The sequence below is a fragment of the Aquarana catesbeiana genome, linkage group LG02 (genome assembly GCF_042186555.1).
Source record: "Aquarana catesbeiana isolate 2022-GZ linkage group LG02, ASM4218655v1, whole genome shotgun sequence".
NCBI lineage: Eukaryota > Metazoa > Chordata > Amphibia > Anura > Ranidae > Aquarana > Aquarana catesbeiana.
The window spans coordinates 64,228,758-64,243,075 of NC_133325.1; the positions used below are offsets into that span (position 1 = coordinate 64,228,758).

At 43.7% G+C, this 14,318-nt stretch overlaps 1 protein-coding gene across 8 annotated transcripts in view; it reads left to right on the top strand.

Moving 5' to 3' along the window:
• FAT3 (FAT atypical cadherin 3) overlaps positions 1 to 14,318 on the top strand; it is a 974,406-nt gene that overhangs the window by 893,496 nt on the left and 66,592 nt on the right. For all 8 annotated transcript variants that reach the window (XM_073612979.1, XM_073612983.1, XM_073612984.1 and 5 more), the window contains 2 exons: positions 5,791 to 5,925; positions 8,112 to 8,269. In XM_073612979.1, coding sequence (XP_073469080.1) covers positions 5,791 to 5,925; positions 8,112 to 8,269 — 293 coding nt within the window. The remainder of the gene's footprint in view (positions 1 to 5,790; positions 5,926 to 8,111; positions 8,270 to 14,318) is intronic.

Genomic DNA, 14,318 nt, shown 5'->3' on the forward strand with positions numbered 1-14,318 from the left:
GCTGGCTGGAGCACCTCTGACCCCTGGGTCAAACCTCATGTCTCTTGGCTGCTGGCTGGGGCACCTCTGACCCCTGGGTGAGACCTCTTGGCTCCTGGGTAAAGCTCACCTGACTGTTTGTGTCATAGGGAGAAATTGTGCCCCATCATTGTGTCATTGGGCCTCATTGTTGGTGTCATTGGGAGGAATAGTGCCACATCATTTGGTGTCATTGGAACCCATTGTTGGTGTCATTGGGAGAAATTGTGCCCCATCATTGGTATTAGTGGGAGGAATTATGCTCCCTCATTGTTGTCAGTGGGGGAATTATGACCCCAAGGGCCGAATAAAAGCAAGTAAAGGACCACAGTTTGTAGACCACTGCTTTAGACAGTAACCTTATGAAATGTAAATTAAATTCCTCATTTGCTTGCACCCATCTCTTGCTCTGGAATCAAGGCCAACTCTTCCTTCATTGGCACACAGCAGCACTTGAATCTTGGCCCTGGAATCTACAGTTTCGAAAATTATGAATTTGTGACTTGGGTTTCCAGCAGGTGCGTGTCTGTTGCCAAAAAATCCTGCGTTAAGTATCGTCCTTCTTTCCACTTTCAATAATGTGGGGCATATGGCAGAGACTGCAAAGCCTTAGAGAATGCGACGTATTTCCATTGGCATTGGTGTTACCTGGCTCCTCACTTCTCTTTTTGCCGAGCCTCTGCCAGGTTATAATTCACGGCGAGTCTAATGGACAAGGTGGCAGCATATTAACTCTCAGCTCGTGGCCTGTCTCTCCCTGAAGAAGTCGCTCCGGGCCTCATCTGGATTAGTAACTGAACCATGTCTTTTGTGAAAACAGTAATTTACCCATTTTCCAAAGAAAATATATATTTTCTGCGGTAATGTGAGGCCAGTCAGGAGACGTCAGCCGAGCATTTCCATGACAGCGCAGCGTTCACTTTCTATCAGCCGCTGTAATTGATTGCACAGTAACTCGCAAATACGCCTGCCAGATGGCACTTACTTAACTTAAACGTCCCACTGTATATTTTTCTTTTCACTCGCCTGAGTAAAGTTTACATATCATAACTCTGTTAAGCGGAAGAATAACTTTCTGCAGAGAGGAAAACAAATTCTGAAGCTTTCATGTGAAAGACGCGTCTGTAAGTTTATTTTAAAATTATAAGAATTTTTATTTTCTGTTGGAATATAAGGAATATTGGAAAAATTCCAAATCCAGTTAAAAATAGGTAACATAATTAGAGTTGAACTCTAGGCAGATATAAAAGACACAAATGAATGAACTCACCATTAAAGTGTTACTAAACCGACAACAGTAAAATCAGTCTGTACAGTGGGGACGGAAAGTATTCAGACCCCCTTACGTTTTTCACTCTTTGTTATATTGCAGCCATTTGCTAAAATCATTTAAGTTCAGTTTTTTTCCTCATTAATGTACACACAGCACCCCATATTGACAGAAAAACACAGAATTGTTGATATTTTTGCAGATTTATTAAAAAAAACCCTGAAATTTCACATGGTCCTAAGTATTCAGACCCTTTGCTGTAAAACTCATATATTTAACTCAGCTGCTGTCCATTTCTTCTGATCATCCTTGAGATGGTTCTACACCTTCATTTGAGTCCAGATGTGTTTGATTATACTGATTGGACTTGATTAGGAAAGCCAGACACCTGTCTATATAAGACCTTACAGCTCACAGTGCATGTCAGAGCAAATAAGAATCATGAGGTCAAAGGAACTGCCTGAAGAGCTCAGAGACAGAATTGTGGCAAGGCACAGATCTGGCCAAGGTTACAAAAAAAATTCTGCTGCACTTAAGGTTCCTAAGAGCACAGTGACCTCCATAATCCTTAAATGGAAGACGTTTGGGATGACCAGAACCCTTCCTAGAGCTGGCCGTCCGGCCAAACTGAGATATTGGGGGAGAAGAGCCTTGGTGAGAGAGGTAAAGAAGAACCCAAAGATCACTGTGGCTGAGCTCCAACGATGCAGTCGGGAGATGGGAGAAAGTTGTAGAAAGTCAACCATCACTGCAGCCCTCCACCAGTCGGGGCTTTATGGCAGAGTGGCCTGACGGAAGCCTCTCCTCAGTGCAAGGCACATGAAAGCCCACATGGAGTTTGCGAAAAAACACCTGAAGGACTCCAAGATGGTGAGAAATAAGATTCTCTGGTCTGATGAGACCAAGATAGAACTTTTTGGCCTTAATTCTAAGCGGTATGTGTGGAGAAAACCAGGCACTGCTCATCACCTGTGCAATACAGTCCCAACAGTGAAGCATGGTGGTGGCAGCATCATGCTGTGGGGGTGTTTTTCAGCTGCAGGGACAGGACGACTGGTTGCAATCGAGGGAAAGATGAATGCGGCCAAGTACAGGGATATCCCGGATGAAAACCTTCTCCAGAGTGCTCAGGACCTCAGACTGGGCCGAAGGTTTACCTTCCAACAAGACAATGACCCTAAGCACACAGCTAAAATAACGAAGGAGTGGCTTCACAACAACTCCGTGACTGTTCTTGAAAAGCCCAGCCAGAGCCCTGACTTAAACCAATTGAGCATCTCTGGAGAGACCTAAAAATGGCTGTCCACCAACGTTTACCATCCAACCTGACAGAACTGGAGAGGATCTACAAGGAGGAATGGCAGAGGATCCCCAAATCCAGGTGTGAAAAACTTGTTGCATCTTTCCCAAAAAGACTCATGGATGTATTAGATCAAAAGGGTGCTTCTACTAAATACTGAGCAAAGGGTCTGAATACTTAGGACCATGTGATATTTCAGTTTTTCTTTTTTAATAAATCTGCAAAAATGTCAACAATTCTGTGTTTTTCTGTCAATATGGGGTGCTGTGTGTACATTAATGAGGAAAAAAAATGAACTTAAATGATTTTAGCAAATGGCTGCAATATAACAAAGAGTGAAAAATTCAAGGGGGTCTGAATACTTTCTGTCCCCACTGTATATGCAGTAAAGCATGCTTGTTATACTCACTGTGGACCTTAAGGGGTTAATCCTGCGCATTGTGTAAAAAGGCTGTTTGATCTTGTCTTCTCCCACTGTCCCCAATCCATCTCCTGATAGTACAGAGTCTTGGAGGCACTCTGCACATGCTCAGTTTGGTGTGTATTTCTTTTATTGGGGGAGGGTGGATGTGATCGGCACAAAGCCAATCAGCACTGTCCAGGCAGAGGGTCAGTAGTCATGCAGCCTCATAGGACGGTCAGAGGAGAATAAAAATTCCTCCTACAAGCTTTAACCAGACATTGATAGAAGTCACAAGACTGCTATATACTGCTGATGAGAAAAAGTTTTTTAGCAGTTTATATTTACTAAAACAATTGCATTTCCATGTTCTGTGTACTGTGGGAGACCAGATATAATGAATGCATCAAGTGCTTGGGCATTTATTCCATTGACGGGAATATTAATTTATTCTGGCCATTGCAATGAAAAAACGATCAAGCATTAAATGCGCCTAGCGCTTAGGAGCGTTTTTTCTGCCAAAACATTGCTCTCTTGAAAGCACATGTAATTTTATTTTTTTTATTAAATTCTGCCTCTAAACTCCTGTAAACGCCTGTGTGTGCATGGACACATAAGCTAACACAGAGGGGTGTTTAGAGGCAGAAAGAAAAAAGTAAAACACCTGTAGGCAAGTGTAGGCAAGTGCAGTCTACTTTCTCCACTGCAGGTGGCACTCAACCACAGCGGCATTGCAGAGGGAAAGAACGGAAAGAGGGAAAGAGGAACATGGTTTTTCTTTGGTTTTCTGGGTCACTGGGAAAGATATGTGATTGGATGCTGGCTCCCAATGTGACTCTAGTGGCCATCTTGGGTTGGGCAGAGTCTATTTAAAACCCTGGCTCTCAGACTTGGCATGCATTTTGCATGTGGGTAGTGTAGGGACAGGTCATACATCTGTCAGGGACAGTAATTACTGGCAGGAAGAGGTTCCAGATAAGTAGGAAAATAAAACAGGGACATGCCATTTTTTCATGGAAGCCTTCCCGTTTGGGTATGGACCACCCAGGCCACATTTCAACCCTCAGGACAGGTGCTGTTGGAATACCCTAGACCTATTGCTATATTCTTTGCTGCAACATTCTGTCAGGGCACCTGGTTGGGTTGTTTTCCCACCGGGTAGTTGTGCTTTATTGAGCTTCTCCAATACAGTTCTGCTTCTGCAGCTGGACTCTGAGTGTTTACTTCCGCCGCACCATGCTGCACCTTCCCACACGCCTGCAAAACATGAGTTTTTTTTTTTAACTCAAGCATACATGAGGCCTAAAAATATTTTTTAAATGCAAACATTGTAAGGACCAGAATATGACCTATTGCAGTCCTTGTACAGAAGGACGGGGGTGCAAGAGGAATAAGCAGTATAAGGAGCCAATTACCATATTTATTGGCATATAACACGCATCTTCATTTTAGGGGGGAAGTTTCAGGAAAAAAACTAATATTTTAAATAAAGAACTTTGAAGCAAAATAAGGGTCAGTGCCCATCAATGCAGTCTCACCATTGCCCATCTGCAGCTTGATCAATGCCCATCTGCAGCCTCACCATTGCCATCAATGCAGCCTGATCAATGGCCATCTGCAGCCTCAACTCAGATTACTGCTGCCTCGGAGGGGACAGGGAGGGAGGCGGGACAAGCGCCGTCTGATTACATACAGCGAGAATCTCCTGTTTAATCGATGGCCTCTTTAATATTTAGTCCCGCCTCCTGGACTGGCTTCTATGATAGACAGAACAGTGGTCCAATGCCGGCCCAGGAGACGGGACTTCCTATTACAGAGGCCGCTGAGTAAACAGGAGATTCTCACTGTATGTAATCTGACGGCGCTCATCCTGTCCCCCCTCCTGATTCCCTCCTAGGCAGCCCAAATTGCAGTATTGGCGAATAACACGCACACACTATTTGCACCAGATTTTCAGGGTGATAAAGTGCATGTTATACGCCAATAAATACAGTAGTTAATGTGCTGACATGAAGTATACTGATAGAAGGAGAGAGTAGAGTGACCAAGGGATGAGCTCATCACTGTGCTGCTTTTTTTTTCACTGTCCAGTCACAGGCTAGGGTGGGTCCAAGATGACCTGGGCTCAGAGGAAGGGGTTGAATGATGCTGCAGAAGAAATACTAGTGGGGAAATCTCAGATATGAATGGGCAGCATAGTAGCTTAGTGGTTACCACCACGGCTTGCTCTCCAGAGGACGATTCATGTTTGACGAGCCTTATTACAGGAATTGAAAAAGTACACCCAAGGCCCCTTTCACACAGGCGAACTGATCGAGTTTATCCTCTATAGAGCAGCGGATGGAAATGGAAATGTGTCCATTTACTGCAGCAGACATCCAATCTGATCCTTTAAAAACAGAGGGATGGGGATCCATTTCCCATCTGTCTAGCCTAGCGGATCAGATGGCAGTTGGGTGTAAACAGACAGTCGGACCATTTACATCCGACCGCCCATAGAGAGCATAAGCAGAGCAAACACGGACCAGCCTGCTCAGTGGAGATCAGCAGAGAGATTTCCCGCTGAGCAGGCGGACTCCTGGCAGAGTCTGCCCCATGTGGAAGGGGCCTAAGAAACAGCCATCCATGTCCCACAGGTAACATTTCCTGTTATTTTGCCCATTAAGCTTTTCCACTTCAATCTATTCTGTGGCAACATGACATTTTTCTGTTTCAGCTTTGGCAGCGGATAAATCCATCCAAAAAAAAAAAAAGTAAAGGACTGCTGGTTCGTCTCCTAAGAGGTTTTTGTTTATCTTGCAGGCGGGCTGTGTCCAGGATCGGCAGATCCGTGTTTAAACAAGCCGTGTCCCGAGGATATGCAATGCGTGGGATATGAAATCAGTCGGAGACCTTTCATCTGTCAGTGCCCACCGGGCAAACTCAGCGAATGTTCAGGTACAATCCATTATTCAAAAGAAAATTATCAAGTCCGCCACGAGCGTTAAGCATTTTTCAGTATGAAAGACTACAGATGTGTGTTATCCCTAAACCCGACGGTAATAAATAAAAATACATAGCACAGCAGAAAAGCAACCTCGCATGCTGTGTCGTAATAATAAAAGTTAAAAGATATCACTATATAGCAGACATGTCAAACAAGTCTTTTGTGGCTCTTAACCTTCCTTTACAGCCTTTAGCTAATGTTAGATACTGAACTTCAAAGTGCATGTCAATAATGTCTATGTGGTAAAAAATTTAATAAGAAGGCATATTAATATGCATGCTCTTCCACCATCGATAGATTTGTTGCAGCTTTAAAGCGTGTTTGTCCTGTTATTCCCATCCAACATCAGAACCTCATCTCACAAACATTAATTTGGCAAAACGGGCACAAATTCCTACTCCAAAATCTAGTGGAAGCCTTCCCAGAAGAGGGAAGACTGTTATAGCCCCAACAGGGCTGGTGAAAGGATTTTTACACCCTAGGCGAAACCTCATTTTGCCGCCCCCCCCCATGGCTCCACCCCTGACTCCACCCCCTTTGCCCTGCCCATTTATACCGCACCTTTTTAATGAAGTGCCCATCAAATGCAGCCCACCAGCACCCATTAATGCAGCCTTACCAGCGCCCATCAATGCAGCCTCACCAGCCACCCATCAAAGCAGCCTACCAGTGCCCATCAATGCAGTCTCACCAGCGCCTGTCAAATGCAGCCTCACCAGCCACCTAATTAAAGCAGCCTACCAGCGCCCATCAATGCAGCCTCACCAGCGCCCATCAAGTACAGCCTCACCAGCACCCATCAAATGCAGCCTACCAGTGTCCATCAATGCAACCTCACCAGCGCCTATCAAATGCAACCTCACCAGCGCCCATCAAAGGCAGCCTCACCAGCACCCATTATTGCAGCCTATCAGTGCCTATCAATGAATGTTTGCTTGCTTCCATTCACTCGGGAGTCGGGACACAGACACAATCCTCCGCCACTGCTGCGCCTCTGACACTATGTGCGAATGGCGCAGCAGCTGTTTTCTGAGTCTTAGTTGCTTACTGCAGAGAGAAGAGAGTGGGAACACCAGTGGCCGGGCACCCTAGGCAGCAGTGCGCCCTAGGCAGCTGCCTAGTTTGCCTAGCTGTAGCATTGGCCCTGAGCTCCAAAGGGGGAGTCAACTTCATAGTACTACTCACAGCTTTGGTTTGATGTCCATCAAGCTCACACAGGTGTGCTAGTCAAGCGTTAACAAAATATGGGCCATATAGTTTAAATTTGTATTTATTATTTTTCAAATAGCACACCATTAATTTTACCATTGCCATTGAGTTCCATAGGATTCATGCTTAGGCATGGAATGTTGCATCATTAGATGACATACAAAGTGTGTACATAAAGCAGAGCAACAGGTGAAATTCCTGGTAAATTTCAGTTATGCCGCGTACACACGAGTGGATTTTGCGTCGGAAAAATCTTGGATGGTTTTTCTGATGGAATTCCGCTCAAGTTTGCCTTGCATACACACGGTCACACAAAAGTTCTCTGAACTTTCGTCTTTCAAGAACGCGGTGACGTACAACACTACGACGAGCCGAGAAAATGAAGTTCAATGCTTCCGAGCATGCGTCGAGTTGTTTCCGAGCATGCGTAGGAATTTTGCGCGTCCAAATTTGTACAGACGATCGCGTTTTCGGATAGGAACCTGTTCTCAATCTTTTGCTGGCGGGAACTCTGCCAGCAAAAGTCCGATGGAGCATACACGCAGACGCATTTTCCGACCAAAAGCTCTCATCTGTCTTTTTCTGGCCGAATTTCCGATCGTGTGTACACGGCATAAGTGTTAGCAATAATGAGGCCTGGAACCTAGCCTGAGATCATGATGGAGGAAGCAAAAAACATTTTCAGGTGAAAGCAGTGCCCAAGTTTTCTTCTCTACGTGGTTCCCAAATCAAAATTTGTAATCTGGCACATAGTCTGGAGAAGAACTCCCCAACACTAAATCTATTATACCAAAAAATGTTGGATGATCATACATTATATTAATATTAATAATAATTATGTTATTTGATGATATTATTGGGTTGTAATGTGATATCACTGAGGATCATAAAAGTATTTTTAATCATTGAACCTTTTTCTTGATTTCAGGCCACACGTCCCTCAGTTTTGCTGGGAACAGCTACATCAAATACCGGGTCTCTGAAAACAGCAAGAGAGATGAATTCAGACTGGGCCTACGAATGAGGACCCTTCAGAACAATGCCATCATCATGTACACCAGGTCCAACCCCTGCATGATCCTAAAGGTAAATGGATAGTTTGTGATCTGCATTTTGTGAATCCTGCTTTAACTGAAATCAAATGGATGAAAGGAGAGGGCTAGAGATAGTCAGGCCCAGGAGGAGAAGTCTAGATGATGCTGGATGTCCTTCAGCCAGGAGATGAGGCAGGCACTACTTTACTTGCTGCAGCTTCATACTGTGAGAAGTTTACAGTGAGCTATGAAATCAAAGTAAGCAGTTTACTACAAGAGAAGAGCCTGTACAACTGTGCAAGACTGAAGGGAGGGCTGGAGTTCAGCTTTAAGGAAAGTCTGTTGCATTGCCTATTCAGGGCAATGCAAAGGTTTGCTTTAACCAGCTGCCAACCTCCGCACACACACATATACGTCGGCAGAATGGCTCGTACAGGCAAATGGGCATACTTGTACGTCCCGAATTTGCCGCCTTGCGCGCGCGCGTGCCCACCACACGCCAGCGTCCTGCGATCGTGAGAGGCAGAACGGGGAGCTGCCTATGTAAACAAGGCATTTCTCTGTTCTGCCTAGTGACATGAAAGAGATCACTGCTCCCTGTCATCGGGAACAGTGATCGCTGTCATGTCAGTGGTAGCCCATCCCCCCACAGTTAGAATCATTCCCTAGGACACACTTAACCCCTTCATCGCCCCCTAGTGTTTAACCCCTTCCCTACCAGTGTCATTTATACAGTAATCAGTGCATTTTTATAGCACTGATCGCTGTATAAATGACAATGGTCCCAAAATAGTGTAAAAAGTGTCCGATGTGTCCGTCATAATGTCGCAGTCACGATAAAAATCGCAGATCGCCGCCATTACTAATAAAAAAAATTATTAATAGAAATGCCATTCTATCCCCTATTTTGTAGACGCTATAACTTTTGCTCAAACCAATCATTAAGCGCTTATTGCGATTTTTTTTTTTTACCAAAAATATGTAGAAGAATATATATCTAAACTAAACTGATATATCTAAACTGAGGAAAACATTTGTTTTTTTATATATTTTTTGGGGATATTTATTATAGAAAAAAGTAAAAAAAATGGCTTTTTTTCAAAATTGACGCTCTTTTTTTGTTTATAGCGCAAAAAATAAAAACCGCAGAGGTGATCAAATACCACCAAAAAAAAGGTCTATTTGTGGGAAAAAAAGGACGCAAATTTTGTTTGGGTACAATGTTGCACGGCCGCACAATTGTCAGCTAAAGAGGCGCAGTGCCAGATCGCAAAAAGTGCTCTGGTCAGGAAGGGGATAAATCCTCCCGGGGCTGAAGTGGTTAAGGGTGACCCCACTACCTCACAATCATTTTTGTATGGTATGTGTTCTCCCCATAATTGTGTCGGTGTACACTGAGTTCCCTCCCACAATCCAAAAACATGCTGGTGGGTTGTCTTGCACTTAAAGTGGAACTTTAGCCAGAAAATGAAGTCCTGCTAGATCACTTCAGGCTGGCCCCTTTTGTAAAACGTTAAAAACAAGTGTCTATACTGTTTTAAATCCAGTAATACACTTGTCTCACCCTGCTCTGTTGCTCTCCATTTTTGGCATTGTTCAGAAAATCGGAGCCGCTAGAGGCCGATCTGCTGTCCAGAGGCTCTGGGCTTCAGCAAAATGGCAGTCTCCAACAAGAAGAAACAGGAACGCTGGAGGCATTTTATAGCACACACTAATGTTGGTTGCTTAATTATTAATGTGGAACGTATGTTCCTTGCTAAAAAACATCATGACTGCTGAGGTGCAATAAGCCCAGGTCCCATACCATAACTTACCATGACAACTTATAACACCTTACCCCTTCTTCCCATCCAATAAAGTCCACATACAACCATTAATTTTGGAAAGGGCAAGGCCACAGCTTTTATTAACTCAAAACATAACATTAAATATTTAAACCGTGCCAGCCACAGTTGCACTGTGAGCACTCAAATCCAAATGTAAAAGGGAGATGAAGGAGGGGCCTGCCCTTACCATAAGTGCCGGACCGGCCGTCTGTCTCCCAATTACCATCAGGGCATAACAAATCTTCCATATTTGCTGGCAAGGTCACCAAAACCGCAGCACACTGTGACATACCATCAGAAATAGGGCGGGTGGGTGGGCAGCTCTCCCATGCTTCCGTTCGAAAAGGCCCAGAATCCCCTGGGGTGCCAAACTCCTGAGCTCAGGCCCAGCCCCTGTCCCTTCCTGTACCAATCTCAAGTGACCTAATAGTCACCTTAACTCCTCCCTGGCCATGCCCCCATCAGTCAGGGCTCTCTTTCCCGAGGGGCTCAAGAGGCCTTCATTTTTTTAACAAGTTGTTATGGGTAAAGTTCTGCTTTTAAGCTTGCTCTGTTATATGAGTTTCCATGGTGTGGTAGACACAAATAGTAAACTTATCTGCAACAGAAATGAGTGACAATGGTCTGTGTTCTCTGTAAGGCATGAAAAAAATAGTAGAGACATGGGAAACAAAAATATATAGTATGTTATTATTATTAATCTAAATAGTAATGACATGGCGCTATATATATATATATATATATATATATATATATATATATATATATATATATTGTATACAGCAAGTGACTTTTGTGTTTTAGATGTTTTAGTTCTTTAATTCAAGATGAGATTTTTATTGAAAAGCACTTTGCAAATAGAAAATTAGTGTAATTATTCCACCAATCAATTCCTTCTCATGCATAATATAACAGAAAAAGGCAAAAAGCGTACTCGTGCGGCCCTCCCTTGAGATTATAGAACTGCTGTATCCCTCGTTCCCATTGCAAACTCTTTGAAGGCTCTTTAGAAAGCTTTTGTATTTAAATTGGTAGTTTGCAACCGAACGGCTTGGCAGAAAAGGCCTCTTAGGTCATTACAAGTAATTAAAGACAGAAACTGTATAATCACGTGTTTAAATTTCTTTACACTCGAGTCTGATAAGAGGAAAGCCATGGTATGTACCGAGAGGGACATGGAACAGGAAGAGAGATTTGCTATACTACCAGAGAAAAGGTGTTTTCTCTAATGCCGCGTACACACGGTCGGACTTTTCGTCTACAAAAGTCCAACGGACGCTGACGGACTAAAGCTGGCTGGTAATCCGATCGTGTGTGGGCTTCTCCGGACTTTCAACGGACTTTTTTAGCCTCAAATCCGACGGACTTTAGATTTGAAACATGCTTCAAATCTTTACGTCGTAAGTACGACGGACCCCGAAATCCGCTCGTCTGTGTGCTAGTCCGACGGACAAAAACCCGTGCTAGGGCAGCTATTGGCTACTGGCTATGAACTTCCTTATTTTAGTCCGGTGTACGTCATCACGTACGAATCCGTCGGACTTTTGTGTGGTCGTGTGTAGGCAAGTCCGTTCGTAAGAAAGTCTGCCGCAAGTCCGCCGAAGGTACGTCGGAAGTCTGTTGGACAGGCTGTCGGACTTTTGTAGACGAAAAGTCCGACCGTGTGTACGCGGCATTAGATTTGTACACTTATGACACAAATGCACTCTATCTTTAATATGATTGCGATGTTGTTTGCTCAAGAGGACTCAAAAAATAATAACCTCTTGCTTCTGTAGAATGTTTTCTGATATGGTGAGGACATAATCAGACACAATACAGATCAGTTGTATCTTGTGAGACTGAAGATAGCAGGTTATATTCTAGCAGAGTGATTCTTATGTGTTTTAAAGGGTTAGTTCACCTTTACTAAAAAAAAAAAAAAAAAAAAAAAAATGCCTATGCCGATAAGAGGTGCCTGTAGATAAAAACAAACTGGGCAGCTTTGACCAAAGTTGAATAATGCTCTTGCTATAGGTGTAGGCCATTTACGTACCTCTGAAACCTGGCCAAAAACTCCCAGAAATGGCAGGTCATTCCCCCATCCTGCCTTGTTGCTAGGAAGTTTCTAAGACACTCCCAGCTGTTAATGTTCACCCCAACCATCGCAAGTAAGAGCTCTCAAACCTTCTCACATGCGCGGTTCACTATATTTTTTATTGCAGTACTGCTGAACTCAGAGCTACTGCAACAGAGAATAGAGAGTATATGCAAGGGGGTTTGAATAAGAAAGAGAGAGAGAGTTCCTGTGATGGTGAGGGTGAGCAGGAATGGCTGGGAGTGAAACTGTTTTCTTCATTTTTGGTCAGCTCCAGGCCACCTGTTGATTGCAGTTGTTCACGTCCATTGGTGTATAGCAATTGTCTCCTGGGAGCGCGCCATAGAAGGTGCTCTTCATTGATGCCGGCCGGTCACCTGTGAAGGAAGTCTGTGTGATCCTAGCAGTGTTCCTGTTGTTCTACTAAGCCTGGTTGGACCCCCCTGAGTAAGGACGGTCGCAGGCTTTCTGGTAAGCCTCCATTGTTTATTGAAAGGTGACAAGCAGCACAAGTGGTGGAAAACATAGACCCAGGGTCTCGCTTTGGAAATCTCTCATTTGGATACTTTTACTTATGAACTGTTTTTTGTCACATTTGTTTGTGTTTAGATGCATGAATTTCTGCTAATGGAGAAATCACCCATGGACGATTTTTCATTGGATGTTTTCATTTGCACCTGATTTTGATCACTATTGATATATTGGAAACATATTGTACACATTGTAATCATACACATCATATTCACTGGTAGTATTGGTATATTATCCCTTGCTGCACACTTAGCTTTATCTATACCTTTTGTGCCCTATATCGGGGTTATAGTACTTAGCCGCAGGATATCCTTCACGGTCCCCTTTTCAATCTTTTTCAATTTTTTCATATTTATTACGCACCTAGCGCAATTCTCCTTTTTTAATTTGCAGGTGGGCTTCAGCTTGCACCATTGAAGTGATGGTTAATATGCCCTTGGGGTACTATCTGTGTGCGGATGGCATGTAAGAAGGTGTTAGGCCAGTTCCTAGTTTAGCCACCCTTCCCAAGTTATGAATAGGGGGTTTGGTTGGAGAGTTAGTCGTTCTTGTGGGAAGTATAGAATAGAGAGGAGGAAGTCATGTTGTTGGCCCCTGTGGGACTAGGTTGGGTCCTCTTCAGAGATGCAGTGACACTGTAAGCAACTAGCGTTTCCCCTGGCTCGTGGATACTCAGGAGCCCTGATGCCCAAGAAGGACTTAAAAGGGGAAAGAACTAAAGATACGTGCCCTAGGCGAAAAAATGGCAACTGCCACCACTGAATGTGGAAGAAGTTGTATGCCTCGTCTGGACATCTGGCTACTAAACTCTTGTCTGATTTCATGGGTGGCCTATCCTGAAACTGTTCCCTTGCTCAGCCGGGGATGAAGTGGGGTGAAGTGTCATGTCAAGGTGTTTGGGTAACTGATTACTTCAATGCTCCCTCTGGGAGTGGGGAACCACACTAATGTAGAAAATGGGCAGGAGGCCTGCTAACGGTACCCAGGGATGCACTGTTGTACCAATGTTTTCTTGGCCTTCCTACAGGCAGGTTTTTCTTATGTTAGTGGAATTTCCCCCAAGTGCTCCATTTTCTTTCCACATTCCAAACCAGTCAAATACTTGTCTTCAGACCAACTCTAGACTATATATTATGACAGGGTGGAAACGTGCAGCAAGAACTGCTTGGAATGTCCTCTGTAAGGTGTTATGGAAGAGGACAGAGTCTGTGTTTATGTTGGATATTATATGCTTTAAATGTAATATACCGTTAGCTTATGGGCCTGTAGCAGGAAATTAAAGTGTAAGTCCAGCCAAACCTTCCATGTCTAGTTTTGAATAGAATGAGGAGGAATTAGAACCCTTGTTGGGGACTCTGTTATAAGGATTTCTCCTCACTTTTTGTCTTACTGCCTTACTCCAGAAAACACTGGCTGGCCATCTTTGGCTTTGTGAGTGATTGACCTGACCAAAGCATACATGTTCCAGATCAGCCATTTTTAAAGTCACTGATCAGCCTGACAACCAGGGAATAAACATTTTCAGATAGGAAAGGACAGCAATGTTCCGCTTCTATATTTTCCTTAGTGCAGGTTACATATTAAATATAATACAATTCTTAAAGAAAATATTTGTTTTTTAACTTCTGTCATGCTATGTTGCATCTGAGTGTTGTTGATCTCCTGCA